At 52.7% G+C, this 24,094-nt stretch overlaps 2 protein-coding genes across 6 annotated transcripts; both read left to right on the top strand.

Annotated features, from left to right (window-relative positions):
* Positions 1–3,134: 3,134 nt before the first annotated feature.
* On the top strand, positions 3,135–6,033 carry FOXC2 (forkhead box C2). Its single transcript, XM_037040236.1, has one exon. The coding sequence runs from the start codon at positions 3,752–3,754 to the stop codon at positions 5,255–5,257; it is 1,506 nt and encodes a 501-aa protein (XP_036896131.1). The 5' UTR covers positions 3,135–3,751; the 3' UTR covers positions 5,258–6,033.
* A 1,402-nt stretch (positions 6,034–7,435) lies between these two features.
* On the top strand, positions 7,436–17,271 carry FOXL1 (forkhead box L1). 5 transcript variants are annotated; one of them, XM_037040234.1, is made up of 3 exons: positions 12,821–12,922; positions 13,118–13,136; positions 13,388–17,271. In XM_037040234.1, exon 3 carries the CDS (start codon positions 15,175–15,177, stop codon positions 16,201–16,203), a length of 1,029 nt encoding a protein of 342 aa, XP_036896129.1. In that variant the 5' UTR covers positions 12,821–12,922; positions 13,118–13,136; positions 13,388–15,174; the 3' UTR covers positions 16,204–17,271. The 5 variants fall into 5 exon arrangements, with proteins under 5 accessions (XP_036896130.1, XP_036896129.1, XP_036896127.1 ...); XM_037040232.1 differs by having other exon boundaries at positions 12,821–12,942; XM_037040235.1 differs by lacking the exons at positions 12,821–12,922; positions 13,118–13,136 and adding an exon at positions 7,436–8,986.
* Positions 17,272–24,094: the final 6,823 nt, after the last annotated feature.

The raw sequence follows: 24,094 nt of genomic DNA, 5'->3' as shown, positions 1-24,094 counted from the left end.
TGCTGCATACACATGCAGTACAAACATTTTTTCTGACGAATTCCCTGAAACACATCCCACACGCACGGCAGAAAGACAGATGCCTTGGGATGACGTGGAGGAGCAGTTTGTTCAACAACCTAATAATAATAATAATAATAATAACAACAACCCCAGACTTCTAGCCACCTAAGAGGCACAGATTTTATTTGCTTAAAACCAGAGAGCATCTACCTCTCTGAGGTAGATGAAAGAATTTCTCGCTCCCCTGGAAATTTCAAAGGCATTTCTGTTTTCCAGTAGATCATGCTCTTGGCACATCGCAAGCTGTGGAAAATGTCTTTTTTTTTTTTAACGACACACCACACTGCACAGTTTATTTACTTTCACAGATTGTGACGGCTTTGTTCCTGCTGTGCAATGCTAAGTCGCATCCAGAAGGTGTCAGCACCTTCATTGTAACCAGAGTGATCAGCTCTTTCTCTCAAAGAGTAGTTTCTCCGGTGGCCTTAAGGTGGTGCCAAAACCCCAGGTCCACGGGAGCCACCTCCAGATGCAGGGGCTGGTGGCGCCCAGGAGAGCGTGCAGGGCGGTCTGTGGTGGTGACGGTGGTGGTGGTGGTGGTGCCGGTGGTGGTGGCAAGGGGTGGGGGAGGTGACTTGGATATCTTTTGCCTTAATCATCGCTTATTATTCTAGAAACACACATGCCCCTCTGGGGCCCGATTCTGCCTTCGGCTCACTGACAACGAGGTCAGGAAAGGAAGAAACCAGAAAGAAACTAGCGACCCCCTCTCCAAAATACCCTGGCAGGTTAAAGAAAAGGTTGGAAATACGGTTTTGCAAAGAAGGTTTTGCAAAGTCCAGGTGTGTGAAAGGTGGTGTTTTAATAGCCTGAACAAACATTTCTCCTGGAGTTCTACTGAGTGGAGAAGAAACCTAATTCCAGGGGCAAAGGAAAATGTCTCTCTCACCTTTTCTGTCTTGATTGTAAGATTTCTTTCCTCTAACCCCCACTTTTTTGGGGGGGTACTAATTGTGGCAACTCAACCTAGTTCTTTTCAGATGGCATTGGTTTAAATCTGGACACCCTTGTAAATGCCGACTCAGGCAGAAACTGATCTTTTTGAATTTATTTTCCATGGTCCTTAGATATTATGGGTTTAAGCCTGTTCTGTGATAAAGCTTTTTTTTTTCTTTTTTAAAGTACCTCGTAAAAGCAGAGTAAATAATATTTCTTCGGGAAGCCTACAGACTGAGGATTATTTATTGATCAATAGTTTGCATTTCCAGTAAAACTGTAAGAAGAACTCAAGAGTGCCTGTCACACACTCCAGGAGAAAGGCAGTTTTTTCCAGAGTTTTTTAAAGTTGTAATGAATGTACTAGAGGCATTAAAAATAATACCTCCTCTAGTGGGAGTTGTGGGGGAGGGCGGTGAGAGAATGCTCAAACCATTCACCTGTGAGCTAAGGTAGTTTCATTTTACTTTGTTGCAAAAAAAAAAATAAAGTTAGAAAAAGAACTCATAACAGCCATAAAAAATAGTATTTCAAAAGTAGAATATTTGAGGTAATAGGAACCTGTTTTGTACTTTCTCTTTGGTTCTGAATTTATCATGAGGTAGTATCATTTGTAGATAATGTATATAAACCTTTTTTCTTTTGTTCTTTTATTGGAAATGAACGAGATGTCCTCCATGCCTCCTGCTCACTCCCAAAAGCTTAGAGAGACGGTAGATTCTCTGACCCTCTTCTTGGGAATCTAACCTGAATGAGGAGGGGGGTAAGAAACCTGAAACAAAAGTTTTATCTGGTCTTCTTTCTTACCCAACCGGATGGACAACTTCCAGAGGAATTCTGATCAGCATTCAGTTCTTCTTAGGGGAGTCCCGCCCCTTCAGGGGAAGCGGGCAAAGGGGGTCCGATTATTCGAGGTGTGGAGAGAAATAAGTATTCAGTCCACAAATAAACAAACTTTCCGAGATTCCTAGAGAGAAGAGCGTCTAGAAGTGCGAAGACCCCGAGTTGCTCCGAGTCCGTATCCCCAATACCAGCATCTCTGGCGGGGTCGTAACCGTTTGCAATCGCTTTCCGAGTCCTACTACGGAGCCCGGCGCCCAAATCACCTATCAAACATCAACCGCCCGAACACAACCGCAATATAAAAAGTCATCTCGGAGAAGCCTAAGGGGGCTTTGCCGGTTGCAAAGTACAGAGGAGCTGCGCCCAGGCCGGTGTTCTGGGCGCCCGCCGGGGGCCGGAGCCTGCGCCGGGGACGCGCGAGGTGGGGCCGAAAGTCTCCGCGCTCCGGCAGGGGAGCCTGGCTCTGCCCGGGCCGGGGCTGGCTGCATTGTTCCCGGCTTTCGGGAGCGCGGGAGTCAGCCCGTCAAAGGGAATTCCTCCTGGGGGAAAAACTGCCGCGGCGAGGCTGGAGTCAGTGGGCTGCAGGCGTCTACTCGGGAAGGGAGAGGGGGCACTGAGCGGAGTTATTTAACAGTCTGTCCCAAATTCCGCGAAACTGTCCACCGTGACGCGGGTGATGTACCGAACCCACGGAGAATTTAGAGGATTAAATTCTCAAGATACTGCTCCTTTCCGCTGCGGCGCCTCTTCCCCACCGGCGTTGTGGCGAGCATCCTCAGGTAGGCCAGGGGCACTCCATTTCTGTAATTTACCCCTAAAACCTTCGTAGGTTGTTCCTGACGGCCCTGAACCTGGAAGGTCCCTGTTGATTATTAATTATTTGCTGAAATAATAACAACATCCAGGGGAGGCCCCTTCTATGCCAATCCAGCACGTTTGCTTTGAATCCATTACACCTGGGCCCCAACAATTAGGAAATCTAATTATTCGCCTCATCACTCATTAATAAGAAAAATAGTCCCAGGGTCTTGGCTACTTACAAGGTCTTTGGGGAGAGAGATATTTGACTACATTAATTAATTTGCTTTTATATTTCAAACTAACTTTTTTGCTAAGGAGAGTGGCTTATTTTTGTTCTGGGCACGTGGGCCCACTAAACAAAATGTGATAATAAAATAAAATTTAATAAGATATAACTTTTCTTGAAAAAAATCTTTTCAAGTTTAGACTGACCTGCGTTAAAGTCTGCCTCTCAGCGTCTGGGTCTTAGAGCCGACGGATTCGGCGCTCCTCGCCCTGATTGGCTGCTAACTCCCCACAGCTGCCGAGCTATTGGTCCAAAGTTCTCGGAGGGGGCGTGGCCGGTGAAAAGTAAAAACTCGCTTTCAGCAAGACGACTTTTGAAACTTTTCCCAATCCCTAAAAGGGACTTTGCTTCTTTTTCCGGGCTCGGCAGGGCAAGCAATCTGGACCCCAGCTCGCTGACCCTCAGGGCTACCGATTTGCTGGGTCGCTTGGAGAGCCGCCTTCCCCCTCCTGGAACGGACCAGGGGGCCAGCCTTGGTCCACCGCGCGCGTGGCGTCTCCGCTGCGTCCCCAGCCGCCGCCCGGGCTGCCACCCGCCGAGTCCTGAGAGCTAGCTAGCGAGCAGGGGCCGGCGCTGCGCTCGCCCAGGGCGCGCCCTGCAGGATGCTGATCCGCCCGGTTCGCTGAAAACCAGCGCCCCTTCTCCGTCCGAAGGCGGGCGCCGGTGCTCCTGCACCTCGCCCCCAAGGCTTTCAGGCACCGGAGGCCCCCCTCCCCCGCTGCTTTCTCTCTCTCTCATTTCTTTCTCTCCCTCTCTCGCTTGTCTCCGGGCCTTCCTCACCGTCCGTGCGAACAAGCAGTGGCGAGCGGTCTCGGACGCAGCATGCAGGCGCGCTACTCCGTGTCCGACCCCAATGCCCTGGGAGTGGTGCCCTACTTGAGCGAGCAAAATTACTACCGGGCGGCAGGCAGCTACGGCGGCATGGCCAGCCCTATGGGTGTCTACTCGGGCCACCCGGAGCAATACGGCGCGGGCATGGGCCGCTCCTATGCGCCTTACCACCACCACCAGCCTGCGGCGCCCAAAGACCTGGTAAAGCCGCCCTACAGCTACATAGCGCTCATAACCATGGCGATCCAAAACGCGCCCGAAAAGAAGATCACCCTGAACGGCATCTACCAGTTCATCATGGACCGCTTCCCCTTCTACAGGGAGAACAAGCAGGGCTGGCAGAACAGCATCCGCCACAACCTCTCGCTCAACGAGTGCTTCGTCAAGGTGCCCCGGGATGACAAGAAACCTGGCAAGGGTAGCTACTGGACCCTGGACCCAGACTCCTACAACATGTTCGAGAACGGCAGCTTCCTGCGGCGCCGCCGGCGCTTCAAGAAGAAGGACGTGCCCAAGGAGAAGGAGGAGCGGGCCCACCTCAAGGAGCCGCCCCCGGCAACGTCCAAGGGCGCCCCGTCTGGGCCCCCCCTAGCGGACGCCCCCAAGGAGGCCGAGAAGAAGGTGGTGATCAAGAGTGAGGCGGCGTCGCCGGCGCTGCCGGTGATCACCAAGGTGGAGACGCTAAGCCCCGAGAGCGCGCTGCAGGGCAGCCCGCGAAGCGCGGCCTCCACTCCCGCAGGCTCCCCCGACGGCTCGCTGCCGGAACACCACGCAGGCGCGCCCAACGGGCTGCCGGGCTTCAGCGTGGAGAATATCATGACGCTGCGAACGTCGCCGCCGGGCGGCGAGCTGAGCCCGGTTGCTGGGCGTGCGGGCCTGGTGGTTCCGCCGCTGGCGCTGCCCTACGCCGCCGCGCCGCCCGCTGCCTACGGTCAGCCGTGTACGCAGGGCCTGGAGGCCGGGGCGGCCGGGGGCTACCAATGCAGCATGCGCGCGATGAGCCTGTACACCGGCGCCGAGCGGCCGGCGCACATGTGCGTCCCGCCCGCGCTGGACGAGGCCCTCTCGGACCACCAGAGCGGACCCACGTCGCCCCTGAGCGCCCTCAACCTCGCCGCGGGCCAAGAAGGCGCGCTCGCCGCCGCTGGACACCACCACCAACATCACGGCCACCACCACCCACAGGCGCCGCCACCTCCGCCGGCTCCCCAGCCCCAGTCGGCCCCGCAGCCCGGGGCCGCCGCGGCCCAGGCGGCCTCCTGGTATCTTAACCACAGCGGGGACCTGAACCACCTCCCCGGTCACACGTTTGCGGCCCAGCAGCAGACTTTTCCCAACGTCCGGGAGATGTTCAACTCCCACCGCCTAGGGATTGAGAACTCGACCCTCGGGGAACCCCAGGTGAGCGGCAACGCAAGCTGTCAGCTGCCCTACAGGTCCACGCCGTCCCTGTACCGCCATGCCGCCCCCTATTCCTACGACTGCACGAAATACTGACCCCGACCGGCGCTCCGCGCTCTGGCTTCGTCTCGCAGACGCGACCCTCTCGGACAGTTCGGGCTTGCAGCGACGCAGAGGAGGACCAAACTCGTCCACCCACTTTTTCTCAGACCCGGGAGCAGAGCGCGCGCGCCAGCTTCAGCCCTCTGGGAAGCTGCAGGTAACTTTAATTTGCCGCCCCGTTTCTGAGATTCTCAAGGGGCTTCCCCATGAAGGGACGCAGCCCAACGAAATGAATATTGATGTTTAAATCCCCCTCCCCTAGCAGGATGGCGGTCGGTGCTCTCTGCTCCACTCGGGGTTTCCGAAATTGAGTGATGGACCAAATATCAGAGCGGCCCAGTAATGACTCTCTGTGGAGACCTCCGTGCGTTTGTAGGGGTCTCTGCAGACCGCGTGCGTGCTGTGTGTAATTTTGATTCTCTCTAACCGCGCCGTACAAATGAGCGGGTTCGTGACCAGGCTGTTTTGTTGTTGTTGTTCAGAGCCATTAATATAATATTTAAAGTTGAGTTCACTGGATAGTTTTCATCTTGCCCAACCATTTCTGTCCAATTGAAAATTCAGAAAACCCATGTGGGGTTTTCCTCCTGTACAATTATGAGGTATAATTCTTTTCCCAGTTGTAGGTCTTTTACAAAACAAGAAAATAATTTATTTTTTGTTGTTGTTGGCTGACAGAGAAGTCAAGTATCTGATACTTTTTATTTACAAAAGTGTGATGGTTTTGTATAGTAGATTTCTCCCTGAGCATTCCTAAAAGAAAAAAAAAACTTCAAAAAATTTAACTTCACCTATGTTTGTCTTATGTGGCCTTAATTGTTGTACTTACCTTAAAATAAACCCGTGTTGTTTTTCTGCCCAACAAGCAGTGTGTTTGTGTACTCGCATTTTAAAAAGCAGCAACAAGGTGGGTCTGCAAATACACCTGTTTTGATTATTTTTTATACAGGTGGGTAAATATGTAGACAGACAGATATATATAGATATATATATATATCTGATATAGATATATATATACAGAATATATATATATATATATATATATATAAAATCACAGAGGAATGGGGGCACTTCTCTAGTGTCTTCTTCATGACAACAAGGCTTTCAATTAATTCAGAATTTCACACGGCTGAGGCCAGTCTGCTGAAGCAACTGCGTGCTGTAATGTCGTTTGCTGTAATGCGTTTTGCTAAGTGCAGAAAAAAAAAAAAAAGAACATGCCGATTGTCAAGACAGTGGCGCTCCATCTGCATGTCCAGCCACCCCCGATTCAGTGAGGGAAGGAAACATATTTTTTGTTAGTGAACTACAAAGCAGGGGCGTCCTTCCTCTGCTGCGTTTCCTAAAATGCGGACTTCCCCGTCCGCTTTAATGGTTGCACGAAGGAGAGTTCGAACTGGGCCAGGGAAGGTCTGAAGGCGACTGAGTCTGCAGCATTCAGCAACCATCCCCAGAGTGGCCAGACCAGAGGTGGGGGTTCAGATCTCTTTACTTCTTGATTCGATTTCTAAATCTTTACCCTATTGCAGTGAAAAATCATAAAGCTTCACTGCCCTTCAAAAATAATTTCCAGTGCTTTTAGGATTAAATGTATCAACTTTTTGCAGACTTTAAATAACAGGGAGATTCTTTTTCTTTTTAATTTTGATTATCTCTTCTTTTTTACTTTATTAGCAACACCACATTTGTGAGATGTAGCCAAGGAAAAAAGGCTTCGTTATCTATTGAACAGGCTGAAACCTACAACTCTCCTGCTGGTCTTCCTGTCCAAATTGGGGAATGTTTCTCACCCCAGTAGGTGAGCTGTACCTCACCGAGGCACGAGCTCCCTGTGACCCTAACATCTCAGGCTAGGATGATCTCCCAAAAGGTGATTCTGTCTGATGTAACGGTGTGGAACGTAACCTGGGTGCTGTACGGTTGTTTTAAAACTGGCGTTATGTCCTGTGTTATGCTGAGATGAAGTTGGGGGAGGTTTGGGCACTATGCATGTCCCCATATGCATGACACAGATTCTTTCAATCTGTGGCTCCAGAGGTGGCATGTGGTACAAACAAACAAACAAACAAACAACAAAAAAAACCCCTGCATTTTATTCCTTTTCACAATGTGCAGGGTCGGGGAGCCCCAGTGCTCCGCCCTGGGCTTTAGCCGGCCTCCAGGCCACAGTGCTTTGGTTGGGTGAGCTGGACCCGCCAGCGACAGAGAGATACAGACACACACACAGAGAGAAACTCCCTCTGTGAACTGCAGAAAGAGGCGGCCCTGCTCCTTGCCCAGCTCTGGCAAGCTGGTTTCATTTTGCTCCTGTTTCGATTACGCTGTTTGCCGCAGGAGAGGAGGGCAGTATTGTAGCTGACGTTCTCTTTTCTCGGGTGTTTCAGAAAGTCTCCCCCAAAAGGTTGCCCTCATCTTAAGTCCTGGCACTCAGGCCAGCTCTGTAGACACATGGAGAATGAGGGAGAGAGAAATGGGATGGAGTACGACGACAGACCCGCACCGCCTCTGAAATCACCCTGGGTCTTCTACCTCCCGGAAGGCTTCTTAAAGATGTCCCGCTGTGTGTGGGCCAATCACCAGAGTGGGTAGCTCCAGAAAGGTTTCCCCCAGTTGGGTGGAGACCATGTCGAGGGGCCCTTCCATTCCCTTGGGAACATGGGCAACTTGGGGGATTGTGTTTGGGCCTTTATCCAGGTGGCAATGTGGAGGGCTGGGGTGTGTGGCGTCACCTCGAGATCTCTCAGTCTGAAGCACTAGGGGCCAAGGCAGGTGTGGGTCAGTGCCGGCCGGCCGGCCAGTGTGCTGGGTGCTGAGCTCAGACCTGGCTCAGCCCAGCCTTGGGCCTAAGGGCTTGGCGGCAGCCTCAGGCATCTGTTGCTCCCCACGGAGCGGGAGGACCCTGAAGCACTTACACCTTGAGCAGCTGGGAGTCCAGACATCAGCTGGGCTGCTTTTCTCGACTTCTCAGGCCCTGCACCTCTGCTGCCTGGGTGCAAAGACTGAGTGCCAGGTACGGGCTGTCTGCTTCTCTGATCCATTTGCTGCTCCTTCCTTCAGCCAGTTGGTCCTCAGGAGGCCTGGGGCCTTTCAAGAGAAGGGGAAAGGAGATCCAGGACAGAAGGGCCCGAGAGTCCGTTGGAGGCTCCCCGGATAAAGTTTGCATAAAGCCATGTCTGATAACCATGTTCCTTCCTGACCCAATAAGATATAGTTTTGCAGGTCTCAAAGATACTGCAAATAACATGGAAGCAACCCGAAGGCCACAGCAGGAACCATTACCCTCGAAGTTAACCCTGCCTCTTGGACTGGCCCTGGCTGGGTGGACTGTGTCTCTAAACAGGGTCCAGCTCTGACAGATGCGGGCTGCCTGGAGAGACCTCGTGGCCCCCGAGCACCCTGAACAGTCCCAGCCCCGCAGAAGCTGCCGTCCTCTGCTTCTCGTAAGACTCCAACCGATGCCCCAACCTCACCGCTCTCCGGGAGAAAGCACTGCTGGTGTGCCACCCCGTTCCGACCTCTCTTCCCAAACCTGACTTGGGTGTGTGGCTGGCTGGATCTCCCTGCTCTGATTCAAGTGGCCTGTCTCTGTGGCCGCCAAAATCAGTGGTGATTTGTACCCTGGAACTGCTGGAGCACTGGGCTGGGAGTTAGAAGACCACATCTCGCTCTGTGGACGGATGGCTCCCTCTCTGGTCTGGGTCTTCTCATCTGTAGCACGACCAGGTGAGTGCAAGGGCATTTCAGGCAGCCCAGCACTTCCCCCGCCCCCAGCACAGCTGGGGCTGTGGCCCTTGGTTATTCGTCTCCCCTCTCTGATGGCAAGAAGTGAAGATCCAACTTGGAGGGAAGAAAACGGCAGGGTCCTGGGAACTTCGGCACATGGCTCATAAATCTTTCGGGGTCCATCTCCTCCCCTCTACCCCAAGACTGCCTGGGGGTCACCTCCGGGCCTGGGAGAGGCTTGTGAGCTGCACTTAGCACAGAGAGCAGAGTTCCCAGGTTCCCTTTGGGGGAAAAAAGTCCCTGTGGCTGAACGCTTGCCTCCTGGCTCCTCTCCCCACCCCAAATTCAAAAAACTAGACAAGATATTGGGCAAGGTTAGCCTGATGGGAATTTATTAATAACCATAAACTTGAGGTGGCTAGAGAGACTGACGTCAAGGAAAGATACATTTGATTTATTCGCAGAACTAAGTTTCTCGAGCATGTGCTGGGGCCTTGGAGCCTGTACCTGACGTCTCACGGAATATATGCCCAGGGTCATCCCTGGTCAGTACACTCCTGCCTCCCAGTGTGGCGGGAAGGGACAAGTAGAAACCAGAGGGTTTGCGTGTTAGTATCAGCCAGGCCAGAGACCGCTGGGGGCTGGACTCCAGGTGAGCAGGACACGCTGGGTCGGAGTCACCAGTGACTGCTTTCTGGCCCCACATATTTGGAATGCTTTCCCAAACTTTGAGACGCATTCCCTGCCTGCCTCTTTCTTGCGTGGCCTCAGCTCACCAAGATGTTTGAAATGTTTGCTTTTTGACATAGGCATGTGAGGAAGGGGGTGGAATGTTTCAGGGAGTTTGGAAGGCAAGGCTGCCACGGTCAGGGACGGCCACTGTGCCTGGGAAGATGCCACTGCCTGGACTTGTGCGAGCCTTTCTCTCGCTTTTGCAACGCGCCTGCTGTGCAGCAGAGACAGAGAGGCATCGCTGGTGTAGGGTCTGAGTCCTGAATGTGTCTCTCTGGCGCTGGGGTTTCTCCAGGGTTGGGCTCATGGTGGGGGGGTGGGGGTGGGGGCGGTGCTTTATCCTGGGCTGTGAGGGTGTGAAAAGCTGAAGTGGAGGGAAGGGAAGGGGACGGGTTGACAGATTGATGAGCTTGCTGGCATTGCAGGGCCCTTTAAGGGAAGGGAACTGGGGAGCCTTGGGAGGGTAGTCGCTGGTCTCCTGAGCCTGGGGTAGAGTTTTGTGCTCTGTCTATGCCCACCCAGGCTAGGAGGTCATGGAGTCCAGAGAGACCACCCTGACCCATGACTTCGTGGCCCTTGGCCCTGGGCCTTCCCTTTCCCAGCAGCCCCTCTGGGCTCTCTCTGCCTTCGTGTTATTTTTGCAGGCAGGCTCCTCAGTGGAGCCTTTTTCTCTGAGCTGAATCCACACATACACACACACGCACATCAGCTTAGGCCCTCTGCACAGGCCAGCGGAGGGTTCATGTGACCTGGGGCATGCTATCTCTCGCTGTCTGGGTTCGTTTCTCAACTGAAAAAATGACAGGACCACCGAATAGGGCTATCGTGGAGGTTAATGAATCCAGCACACAAGGTGGAAGTGCCTTCACAGGGCCCAGGCCATGGGAGGGACACACGGTTAGATGTTTGGGTTCCCTTGGGTAACAGAAGAGCAAGGAATCGCTGGTCTCAATGGACTGCATGTATCAGGCTAAGCTGCTTGGGAAGGGCAGTATGTGCCCTGGCTGCCCCATTTTAGACCCTCTAAATCACTTCTGGGAACAAGATGAGCTCTAAAACAATCAGTGATTCACCCTGCTGTCTGGGCTTCACTCAGCATCAGCTGACCAGACAACGGTTACCTTCACGGCTCAGTGCCCCCTCCACTCCCCCCCCCCCGCAGAGAAGCAGCAGAAGACCCTGCTCCCCAGTCCTTTCAAAGTGGGAGGGGAAGGTGGGGAGGAAAGCATCTCCTGGGTTTTAGTGGGGTATGAGGACTCTCGGTTTCCTACTTTAAAAAAAAGATTTTATTTATTTAACTTTAGAGGGGAAGGGAAGGAGAGAGGGAGAGAAATATCGATGTATTTCTCTTTTGCCTTTTGTGAGTCCCCTGCTGGGGAATGGCCTGCAACCCAGACATGGGCCCTGACTGGGAATCGAATCGAAATACTGTGGTTCGCAGGCCCGCACTCAAACCACTGAGCTACACCAGCCACGTCTAGGTTCCCTACTTTTAATGCCCACATCTCCCGGCCCTGCGGTGCCCAATGGCCTCCCCTCTCTGGAGGGCCCCCTGCCTTTGCTTACTCTAGGCACATATCTGGGGGCCTCTCACGGACACCCGAGACGGACAGACCTCAGAGAATCTACCTTTGGAGGAAAAAGTGTGGTTTCTGATTTCTGTTCTGCTATTTACCACCTCCGATGTCTCAGGGTGTTTTGTGCCCAGCCTCAGTTTCGTCATCTGTGAGATGGATGATCATCTCATCTCTCACAGATGCTGCAAGTGTTCCTAAGAGAACTGCCACAGGGCCCTTAGCATCCACACACGAGGGCAATTACAATGCGATTTTTTTTTTCTGGCTTTGCAACACTCTCAAGGAGGACCTGGGATGAGTTAACTTCTCGGCCTCAGCTTCTGACTCTGAAGAATGGGAACGATAAAGCTTTGTTTCTCGGGGTTGCTGTGGAATGATCTAACACGAGGAAAGCACTTAGAACGGTGCTGGCACATAACTGCCTCCAGGACATTTTAGTTATCAGTAGTACCCTTATTACCACCATCCTTTCCAAGGTTTTTAGGATGTCAGTAAGGTGTACTTGCTAAGTCTTGCGTCTTCCTGCCCTCAGTCTTCTCACACATGGTAGAGCTGAATGTATTAACTGTCTTCACCCTTAGGCAGTGAGGCACGGATCAGGAGAGCTGACACAGGTCGTCCTTAACTCGACTGTCCCTCTGCTTTGTAATGCACCGGCTGAGCAGAGGAAGGGTAGCCGCCCCTGGTAGTGAGCAGGTGGTGACTGGAGCTCCTCTCTCCTCTTCAGCCTCTTTTTCTGAGGTCGCTTTGGTCCTGGTGTGTGCCTGGCCGCTGCCCTGCCTGCGCAAGGAGAAGGCTTTCTCCTGAAAGGTGGGGGCTGGGAATGGTGTTGTCTGCTGTTTCCATACCGCACTGAGCCCGATTTCTGCTGGGGCCCCGGACCTGGAAGCGCTATGATCCTCCGTGGAGCATACGGGAATCTCAGGGCTTGCCTGCAGGCTGGTAGAAGCCCTTGCACTGACTTCAGACATGAATGCCCTCTTCTGGGATCTGAAGACTTATGAACCTACAGGGAACTTTGAAACTTTCAGTGTCTCCACCTGGCTGTCTGGGACACCCACTCTGCCCGCTGCCTCCAACGCTCGTCTGCACCCCCCACCCCCGCCCCGCGCCTGCCCGGGCCTCGGCTCCGTCCTCAGTGGACAGAGCTTCCGCACGAGGGCGCATCCGATCTCAGACGAAAGGGCTTGTGCCTTGCGCTCCCCGGAAATATGCCCCAGCGCTGTCCTTCCTACTGCATTACAAGTCTCGTGGCCTGGGAGCCCAGCAGTCGTCTCCTCGCGGGAGCCGGATTGGGGTGCCAGGCCCGAGTTCTATGGCTACATCCTCCGAGAAACGTTGCAAACTTCAGCAAACTCCACCACATACGCTCTCCAGACCGCAACTAAAACTCGGGTTTTTCTCCCCCGAATCCCCGCTTTACTATCAGTGCCCCGCCCACCAGCCGCGCATGTCTCCTCCTGCGTCCGGCCCATGCCCAAATTGGGTGGTGTTTATTATTGTACGAATTCAAGCTCTGATTTGCCTTCGAGTTCAGAAGAAGCGTCGCTGCGGCGCGCCTTTCCAGAGAGGCGGGGATGTGCATACTGGACTCCGGTTGCCCGGGAAGTTCCAAGAAGGGCTCAGAGTGCGGAGATGGGGGTGGTGGTGCGTAGTGACATCCTTTTATCTTACTCTGGGTTTGTTAGAGGCTGGAAACCGACCTGCATCCAAACTTGAGCTTGCGGAGGGCGAGCTGATCTGGAGAGTTTGGGGAACCCCGGGGACTGCGGGACCGCGGGTTGCAAAAGCACGTCATTGAGGCTCTTTTTTTCCTCTCCAGAGTTACAAGGAGTGCTCTGGTGAGTGCCAGAGAGCCAGGGATCTAGAGAGAGGGCAGCGCCCCCGCCCCCTCCGGGCAAGAGGGCCGCCTTCAATACCTAGGCCCGGGAGGCTCGGCCTCAGTCAGAAATGCTGCTCCCTGGACAGAGGCGTGGACGTGTCCTTGGGCCTGGCCTGGCTCTCCCTCAATAAGTGCCTGCACCCAAACCGGTTTTTCGACCCTGATTGCCACGTTCTTTTCAGTATTTCAAACATATCCGCTCCCTGGCAGGCTCTCCAGAACCTCCAAACTTCTGGACTCCCCATTTTGAGGTGCAGTTCTCCTGGGCACTCTCAACCAGTCTGCAGTGTGATGTCCCCTCTCTGTGGCAGCAGGAGCGGCAGCGCCCCACTCCATCCTCCACCCCTTGGTGCCCGTTCAGTACCTCTCCTCCCATTCCCCGTGGGAGCCAGTCGTGGGCAATTTCTACGCCCACCTGCCTCCCCATTCCTCCCTCTTCTCTTTGGCATCGCTGCCGATTTACTCAATGAAACGCTAATTCAGTTATCCAGAGTGGTTTTTTTTTTCTTAAAAAAATATTAATCAGACATCACAAACAGGAACTAGTCACGCTACACGCACCCCTCCTCCTAATGCGGTGGAGTGAGGGCAGAATTACCTCCAACCGAATCAGCCTCACACAGGGTTTCTGATTCTAAGCCTGACGTGGCTAAGTGTAAAATCCTTTGGGGTGGGGGGTGCTTGAACCCCAGAGTGAGTGGGTGGGTCTGAGGAGACCAAACAGGCTTTGCAAATGCTTAATGTAATCACGGGCCAGCTGCGTGCACTTGTAAAGTTGTTATAACCCCCCTCCTTGTTATAAACAGGAAAGCGCAGAATATAAAGCAAGAGACCCGCATTCACAAATACCGGTTCTCCCCGCGCCAGCTGCCAAATTCCCCTTTTATGGTGTTTCTTGCTTGCAACCTCAGTCCCAGCAGAAAGACCTTAAATTTTTCTCCCGGAACTCTCCAATCGGGTTTGTTTTGAAACTTCGCTCAACAGAGCTTTGGACCAGGTAACGCACCCCTTCTCCAGCTCCCTGGCACTGTATACCTCCGCTTCAGGAAAAGGTGGGCTCCGGAAGTCCCCTTCCTCGGGTTCCCAGGGAGCCTTGGGGTCGAGGCTTGCTGCCTCTTGGATACTAGCCACCTAGCGAAGGCCCTGGCTCCTGCAGGGCATGCCCAGGATCTTTCCAAGGAGGATGGCATCCTTTCTCATCAGACTCCCCCAAACCTCTTAGACAGTGATGCCTCTCCCCACCGCATATGTAAAAGCTTTCAAAGACCGTAGAAGGCATTCTGTGAGACCGTACCCTGTCTACGTCTCCGATTAAGCCGGGGAGAAGAAAAGACCTTTTGTGGGAGGCCCGGGGGTTGCAGGGACTCCCCTAGGTCAGCAGTAAAACTTACCCCTGCGCGCCGCCCCCCATCCCCACCTCTCTTTCCTGGCCCGGCAGACCCCGCTCCCAGCCACCGCGGTCCACATCCTGCCTCGCTGACTGTGTGTGCTTACAGCGTCAAGGGGTGGACGTGATATTTCAAACATCAGATCAGTGCGTTTATATATTGGGTGCCCGGAAATTTTTCCAAATAAACACAGCTTGATTCAACTTGGGTGGGCGGACTTATCAACAGACTAATTCTATAAACAAATGAAGGAATAGCCCTGAAACCGATTGGCTGGTATCAAAAAGACACGTGGAGAGAAAAGCTTGGAGTTTTTCAGCAATGAAATTTTAATTAATGTGGGTGGGCTGAGAACACAACGACTGTTTATCATAGACAATTTATTTTCCAGCGCTAAGTCAACATATAATAGCAAACTTACAACAATTATTTAACATTTCTGAAGCCATGAAGAAGGGGACAGAGCGTGGAGCGGCCGGGGAGAGCGGCAGAGCGGGGGACAGACGCACGGCCGGCTCCCCGGGAGGGCCCTAGCGGCGTTGGGCGCAGTCCCTAAGCCCGTCCGGGTCGCTTGCTTCGCGGGGAGCGCATCACCGGCTCCCGCTCGCCATGAGCCACCTCTTCGGTCCCCGGCTGCCTGCTCTGGCCGCCTCGCCCATGCTCTATCTGTACGGCCCCGAGAGACCCGGGCTGCCTCTAGCCTTCGCCCCTGCTGCCGCTCTGGCGGCTGCGGGACGGGCGGAGCCCCCCCAGAAGCCGCCCTACAGCTACATCGCTCTCATAGCCATGGCAATCCAGGACGCGCCCGAGCAGAGGGTCACGCTCAACGGCATCTACCAGTTCATCATGGACCGCTTCCCCTTCTACCACGACAACAGGCAGGGCTGGCAGAACAGCATCCGCCACAACCTCTCGCTCAACGACTGCTTCGTCAAGGTGCCCCGCGAGAAAGGGCGGCCGGGCAAAGGCAGCTACTGGACGCTGGACCCTCGCTGCCTGGATATGTTCGAGAACGGCAACTACCGTCGCCGGAAGAGGAAGCCCAAGCCCGGCCCCGGGGTCCCTGAGGCCAAGCGGTCTCAGCCCCAGACGCAAGAGCGCGGCGTAGAGGCGCAGCCAGACGCGGGGAGCCAGGAAAAGAGCCCCGGCCCCGAAACCCCCAGCCATGAGGGAGCGCCCCCGCGTCCCTGGCCCCTCCGGAGAGGCTCCTCTACGCCGGCACCTCTCCTCTGCCCCGGGCCCGAGCCCCCAGAGCAGGATGCGGGAGACAACGTCCAGGTCGCAGCGGCAGTGGCGGTGGGCCAGCAAGGGCGCACGAGGGAAGGCCGGGAGTCCCCTCCGCGCCCCGCCTCTCCGAAGAGCTCCGACAAGTCCAAGAGCTTCAGCATAGACAGTATCCTGGCGGGGCGGCGGGACCAGAAGCCAACTGCAGGGGCCGAGCTCCTGGGAGTTGCCAAGCAGGGGCCCAGCGGCTGTCTCGGCACCTCGATTCTTGCCACCCCCGCTAACCTCCAGCCACCTTTCAACGCTTCCCTAATGCTCGACCCGCACGTCCAGGGTGGCTTTTACCAGCTCGGGATCCCTTTCCTCTCCTACTTCCCCCTGCAGCTCCCCGACACCGTGCTCCACTTCCAGTAACGCGAACGGTGGAGCGTTCTCTCCCCTGCCCGGGTCTGAGCTACTTGTGAGCCGCCACGGCTCCCACCGCTGGGGGAAGAATTCGCTTCTTATTTTTCTTAAAGACCTTTTCCTTGGCTGAGGTGTGGACTTTGGAAGGTCTTTCCAACTTATGCACGCAGGTGGGGGGGGGCCTTCTTGGAGGGGACCTTCTCGAACCCGGACGTCTTAGGATATTAAAAAGATCCTGTCCCCAGGGAGTTGGCCATCTTAGACCTCCTACCGCGCGAGCAGGAGAACACCTTGACCTCAGGTCAGTTTAAAGGTGCCAGTCTTCAGCCACTCAACCACAGGTCCTGCACGTCTGGGGCACGTGCAGGCCCGAGCAACCCGCAAGCAGGACAGAGGGGAGAAATGTGGTTCTTTCCGTCTGAGAGCCACTGGCTTTCGGGCTTATCCCCAGCTCCCCCGGCTCTGTTACCACTGCGACTCAGGCCTTGGCTTTCACCCCTTGGGAAGATGGGTGTTCACAGAGGGGTTTGCCCCTGAGATCCAGGTGTGGGGACGCTGAGAGTGACCCTGTTTTTCAGGTTCTTTGGCAGAGCTAAGGCCTGCTGAGGGTTCACCACCAAGGTCCAGGTGGAAGACGAGAAACCACGTTTTTACTTTAAATACAGAAATTTTCTTTTTTTCTTCTTTCTGGGCGGTAAAAACAACAACAACAACAACAACAACGTGTTCTATTCTTTGGCTAAGTACCTGATGCTTTTTATTCTAACAATTGCCCTGTGAGAACATTTATGTGAACCACTGTTAAGAAGGCGCACTCTATGTAACATAGCTTTAGTCACTAGCCCACACACTTGTTCCCCGCACATGTCCCCAGCCACAGCAGTCGTCCTGTCTCTTTGCTTTTGTTCGGAAGGGATCAAAGGTTTCAGGGGAGCCCGGAAGTGTGTGGAGGGGAGGGGCGATGTCTCAGACAACATTAAGATGTTTGATTTCCCTGCTTTTTTCAAGATCTAGGTTGGACTGCATTCCCGTTTTCCAGAGCCGTGCAGTGGAGGACTGCTGCACAGTGAAAGGTGGGGTGAGGCAGACACATCAGGGGCAGGCAGAAGGAGGGGGGTGTCAGGGGCGGGAGGAGCAAGGGGTCTGCCGATTCAGGCTGCAGGCCGCTCTCTGGCCTCTCCGGACCCCAAGGAACATAAGGCACAGTGGGAGGATTCTTTTAGACATTCCCAGCCGACAGCATCCAAGTCTGCAACATGACCCTGCTCCTCCCTCCAACTCCGACTAAGCAGACCCAGAGCCGACAGCTAAATACACCCTTAGGGAGGTGGCTAGAAGTCTGCTGGGAGGGGTGGGTGGCAAGGCAGGGGTCTGCAGCAGAGATCTGGTTCAGAGGATGAAAATTTTCACCGTTTGGTTCAGCTTGTAGCTTTCAGAAAATGCATCTGAACTCTCGTGATCAGCCTTTGGGTTGTCTTGGGGCTTCTGGAACTTGATTTTCGGAAGCCCTCTGTTACTTTGATTTTACGTGATGTGGGAAAGGCACAGTAAGTGGGGAGTTCTTGGAGACAGGCTGAGATAGGTCTTCAAAGTAACTTTGAAATAGTTTCCAGGGCTTGTATGAAACTGGACACAAACTTTACATCAAGAGAGCCTGTTGGCTAATATGTTGGAAAGGACATTTAGGACAATCATAATAATTTCATAGTTAGTGGGCACAGAGTTGACTTTCTGAGAATTCATTCTTAGAGCCACATGCTACTAACTCCTAAATGTTTCCACGACGGCATCCCACCCCGGCTGGTGGGAGGGCTTCGGTGAGCTGCCGAGTGTCCTCCACCGGAAGAACTTTGTTGAGATCTAGGGTCACTGTGGTGAGTCTAAAATGCGGTGGAACGGCTGCCATCGGCTGTCTTGTTACCCCAAAGTCTCAGCCTCTGTGAATAAAGTTGCTTTTTCGTTAACCTCTCAGTGACTGGCTCAGTGGATTACGGCGGGGGCGGGGGTGCTGGGGGAGGAAACAAACAGTACAATATGTGCACAAGAATGAGAGGACTGGGATTCTGTTTGGGAACCCCATCAACACCAGCATCTCAGGGGGCTGAGCAGAACACCCGGGACCAGTAGGTGCTGCCTGAACCCTGCAAAGGAGGATGCAAGTCCGCTCCGTAGGTAGGATGGGCTTTGATTTCTTCTTCTGTTTTTGTGTTTCATTTGCTATCTTGCACGTCTTGTTAACTTATGAGGGCTCTTTTCTGGAGAAGCCAATCACCTAATACTGCCATTTTAAAAGGATGATATTTTAGAGTTATAGTTGCAATGCTATAACTATAATATAAACATTATTTTTATGCCACAGGAAAATAGAGGCATACGTGTATACCTACTTTGTGAGGGGTTCATCCACATATACGGAGGAATTCTGTTCCCTCATCCCCACATTCATCTGGTCAGGAAGCCAAGAGAAATGGACAGTGGGTCATGGTGTGTGGACGCTCCGCCACTGCGTGTGTACGTCTCCCGCTGCAGGGCCAGGGCAGCTTCGGGTCTCCGGAATCCAAATGGCTTTCCTAATGTTCCACGCTTGTCGGTGGGCTACGAAGTATGGATCAGTGAGACCAAGAAGTGGATTCTACCTTTAATTGAAACATATAGGGTGAGCCAGAAGTAACCACACTCATAGGCACCCCGAAGGTATGCTTCTGTGCTCTCAGCTAAACAAGGGGTACACGTTTGGTTTTCCGTAAATGATCTTTGGTTCAAGCCCTGGTCTCTCTCTCTCATACACATGCACACACATGCATATACTGATCATCACGTGGGGGATGTGGTGAGTCTATGTACAATAATAAATAAATAATGCATATACATGTATGCACATATATGCACATACATTCATGCATGTATGTCTGCAAATATATGTATATATATGTTTGGTACATACAGATTCTCAGAAATTCATCTTTTTAGCACATAGGTGGGACAGATAGTCTCAAATCTAGTGCAGAATTATTTCAAAATAATCTAAGTATTGATACTTTTGGGAAGATTTTGTTTTTCTATATAGTTCAAGCCTGGCATAATTTAGTTGTGTTATAGTGAAGTGAACAAAGACTTTATGAAAGGATCTTGGAAGACGTGCCCACCTGAGACCTTCACTTGCATGACTTTGACAATAAGAGAACTTTGCAAAGACCTTCGCTTTGTCTGGCCTTGGATATTTGCTGGCTCTTGTAGAGGCTATTAACCATTGGGGTCTCAAATGCCCCGTACCGTTTTCTAGAACCCGAGCAGGATGTGGTTAGCCATTCTCACATATAACTGTGTCTCTCCGAAAAGGAGGCCACATGTGGTCTCTACAGTTTCATGTACAGTGGTCAGTGCATATCCACGTGTGGGTTAAGAGTTGGCCGCACGTGGTGATATTGTTACAGCTGGAGGCCAGGGCCTGCCTGCCCAGACACTGAAAGGCTAATGTTAGCATCACAAGAGTGGGTGGCACTTCCAGGAACAAGCTGGAGTGAGAGCCAGGACTTGGTGGGCTTCCCGTGTGCATGATGGCTGGAATCTTGCATCCATAAAGTAGGGGGTTGTTTTACAGAGTCAAAAATACACAATAGTAGTAAGCAAAGTTTATTATTAAAGTTAGAGAGCATCAGTTTGTTGGGAAAGTAAGTATTTTGATTCACATTTCAAGCAGTTTTTACAGAATCCTAAATAGCCAATGGCAAGTTCTTTACCTCACGTGTCCTTATCCAGAGGCCCCAGATTCAGGCTTCTCAGGGTGACTTACTGTGGGGCAATAGGGAGTGGGGGGCCTGGGCTGAACCGGGGCAGGGTGGCCCTGTCTCTCCCAATGGCATCCAAATGCCAAATGCACTGGACTTACTGGCCAGATGTGGGTTCAAGCCCAGGGTCTACACCAGTGGGCAGATGACGTAGAGCACAAAATTTAGCTCTCCCCCTGGGAGGTGGCTGGGGGCAGGGAGCAGGACTTGCCACAAGTCTTGAAGGTACATAGTCAAGTCAGGTATCTTTAATGACCCTGGCAGTCAGGAGGGAGGGCGAAGAGGAGGTGGTGGGGCAAAGATTTGGTACCAGTGGCCTTTCGCCACCAGGCACGAGGATCAGGATTCCAGTAGGAAACAGAAACCCGCTTAGATGGACCACGGGGAAAGAAGACGGTGAGGAGCCTAATTATGGGGGAGAGACACAAGACAAGAGACTGGCCCAGCCCAGGGTGGGCGAGCACAGGGGAGTGTGGATGCAGCCACGGTGCAAGAAACAGCTAGAAGAAACATTCTACCCCCTCCTCTCTCACCCTCCTCACGCTGATAGGTCTGATTGGCTGAACCCCTCTCGAAGGCCAGCCTACCAGGAGCTACGTCCATAGGGCTCAGCCTGCAGGGGCAGAGCAGGGGCTGAGAATGCACAAAGCTGGGGGAGGGCCAAACAGAGACAGCCGGCCCAGCAGAGGACTGAACTCTGGGACCAGTGCTTGCAGTTTCCCCGACCACACCTTTGATATTCCAGAGCCAGGACTAGGATGTCCCTCATAATACTGATGGCTACGTCTGGCCTTCCAGGAGACCGGATCCTCTCATCTGTCCAGCTTCCAAGAAAAGGGAGTTCCAGACCCTAATCTGGGGCCCTCTTTCTGAGCAGTTTCTGGGCTTGAATTTAGCTACCTAGGACCCTGTCCCCTGGCCATATGGACTCCGCTTTCACTGCTTTGAACCTGGAAAAGTCTTGCTGAGTTGCTAGGAGCTGGGAATGACTGGACATGGATTTATTATCAATTTGTTGAGCACCTAAAACAAAGCTATCCCTTACTGGGTGATGTCCTGAGCGTGACTGATGCTACCTCACCCTTCCAGAACATGTGAGCCACACACTGGCGAGAGTGTCCTCCTGCCCAAGTCCAGAGGAAATAGGGTGCAAATGAACTGTCTTGGGCCTCAGGCAGGGTCTAGGTCAGCCCCTCTTGGAAGGGTGGACAGATGACACCATGATGTTCACAAGATCGTGCCACCTTGGACAACGGGAACTTTAAAGCGTGACTCAGACCCTTGTGATGTGCAGTGGAAAATGCAAACATCGTGCCTCTCCAGCATCTGGGTTGCACACAGCTTTCCCAGGTAGCTGGCTGGTCACGTCTCAGCTCTGCACTTTTCCAAGTCTCTGTAGGCACATCCCTCTTAATGACGTCTTATTGATTTGTTACCATGCAGCAATTTGATACTCGGGTGGGGCTGGGGAGAGCTACATTGACCTCGTTATATGTGTGGCCTTAGCCCCCCCAGACAGGGGCTAATGACCCAGCTCTGCCTTTATTTGCTGTGTGGCATCAGTACTGTAAGGGTAAAGTAACTATATTCTTCTATGCCTCAACTTTCTCAGCTGTACCAGTGGGAATAATATGAGCACCTGCCTCATCCAGCTGTTGGGAGGAATAAATTAGATGAGGAATATAAATTCCAAGGCCAAGACCTGGCCCAGTGCTCATCTGCAGAATGGGAATAATCCTAACTCCTTCTGCATAGGGACATTGTCAGAGTTAAATTAGTTAATACATATGAAATGCCTGGTACTCAGAAAGCGTTTAATAATGGGAGGTCTTATTGCTCTGTATAAACATGGCCTCTAATCTAAACACATTTGTTTTACAATTCCATTGTGACTTCTTACTTCGGTAACAAAATCAGGAAGCAACCACTCTTGTGCACGTTATATGATTCTGGAGGTAATGGGAGAGTTCTGGGGGCTGATTGCTCCAGTTCTCCCAGCCAGGTGGGCTAGGGTCCATTTTCATCTCTTCATTGCAATGTTACATCTCTTGAGGTGATCCAACCGTTTGAATATGAAACCAAAAGCAAAGTAAGCAGCTCTGCGTGGCAGGGGGGGGGGGTGCCTAGGAAACCACAGGAGAGTCGATTTTCACAGGCCAAGGAGTGCAAAACCCCTTTGCTGTTTCCTCGCTTTGCCCGGGAGCTCCAGAGGGGCTCCTGGGGCTGGCAGTCCAGCCACCGTGCACACAGCGGCTTGGGGGATGAATAAAACTCCTTATTTCTGTCCCCAGCACTGAGACCATTCCCGTAGCCAGCGAGAAGCTCCACCCTGCTCCTGGGGAGACGGGGACCAGACTGGGGAGCAGTTTTTCAAAGCCCGCCTTATAAAGCGTAAGGAACATTTCTTTAAATGCTGAGGCTAAATATAGCAGGGGCTTGGTCAGTTAGAACATTTTTAGAAAGCACATTACAAATCAGGAATGTTTGGGAGAAATAAATAAACTTTCCCACATTTTTGGACTTCAAGTCGGCACTGGGGGCTTCATCTTGAGAGCATGATGGGGGGGTGGTGGTGATGAATAATTCATGTTGGGCTCTCGCTGGGGCCCTGAGTGCACTGGAAGTGGCTTCTCCTTTGCGACACTGGGTGTGGGGTTGTGGGACACGGGTGGGGTGGGGCTGGGAGACACTGCCGGGTTAAGGACAGTCCAGTGTCTGGGCTGAATCAGGGCCACTCAGTGACATAGGAAGTGAGCCTTAAAGAGAAATAGATCTATTTTCAGTGCATTTCATTGCTTATCTCTGCTGTCTGTTCTAGTGCTCACTGGACTTACACGTGAGACAAGACCACACTCAAGAGGCCCCGGTTCCCAATCCTCTGCTACAGAATGACCTGAAGCCCTTGCCCCCTCTCCCCGCGAAGGGGTCCTATCCCCAGGGACCCCCATTCAGGCTGCCTGTGGTGGGACCAGGTGGTGTGTTTCTAGAAACTCCTCAGGGGAGTCAGTTCTGCAGCCAGAGCCACACCGGTGAGGTCCCAACACTGCTGGGCTCAAGGAACAGCCTAGAGTGGCTTGTCCATCTCTTCCCCTTTCTCCCCTCTGTCCATATTTGTGTACAATAGACTCTCAGCTTCTCTCACGGCCTTTAGCACCTCTTCTACTCTGGCGAGAGTTGTCCTCTGCTACAGAAGTTGTATGTGTTCATGAAAGAAATGTGGAATATTTAGAAAAGTATTAAGCAGAGAACAAACCTTAATCCCACGATCATCTGGAATAATCCTACCTCCAAGACATTATGTCTGGTATTCCCAATACGTTTTGATATTTCCTTGTTTGATATAATAAAAAAACTACATATATGCACATATATAACTTCACTAATACTACCACCATCACCACCATCACCGAAGAGCTCTCACGTCCCCTGCACGGTCCTCTCCAAGGCCCAACTCTTCTGCTTTGATTGCTGACAGCCCAGCAACCTAGAGAGACGAGTGGAAAAAAATGATTGACTGACCAACTTTTTAACTCTTTAAATTTCTACAAAATTAGAAGGTGCGAAGAAATGTATAGGGACCTACTATGCAAACTTGGCATATCCATCTCCTCACTGAGCTTCAGCTGCCCTCCTATGAGGTAGGTGCTGGCAAAATTTCCCTTCACACACAGGCGTGGAGAGGGCAGCTGGCGTGTCCTAAGCCACACGGCCGGTCAGTTTGAGGACTGGTCTTGGGGCGCGCTCCCCGCACTGTGTTTTCTCCTGACCCTCTGCCCTGATGTATGACACCGAGAAATGAGGGCAGGCCCCTGCCAAATAACCACAGGTTGACAGATCCAACCAGTGACCTCACTGTCCCCTCCCTCATTGTCTTGGGGGCGCCATGCCAGCTCCACTATCCAAGCCAAGCTGGAACCTAAGATCCATTTCACGTTGCTTTCCATTCTTCCAGCAGCCACGGAAATGGCCACCGGCTAGGAACCCGACTCTCTCATTGTGTTTAGACTGGGGGAGCTCTACTGGGTGAGCACTGGACTCAGCAGGGGGTCTTAAAGAAACACCGCCAGCTGGCCTCGTCACAATCCCAGATGGTATTTTACAAACCTTCGGCA

This window comes from Sturnira hondurensis, unplaced genomic scaffold, assembly GCF_014824575.4.
Source record: "Sturnira hondurensis isolate 20B ecotype Veracruz unplaced genomic scaffold, ASM1482457v3 Scaffold0002597, whole genome shotgun sequence".
NCBI lineage: Eukaryota > Metazoa > Chordata > Mammalia > Chiroptera > Phyllostomidae > Sturnira > Sturnira hondurensis.
This window is presented reverse-complemented; position numbering and strand designations above follow the sequence as displayed.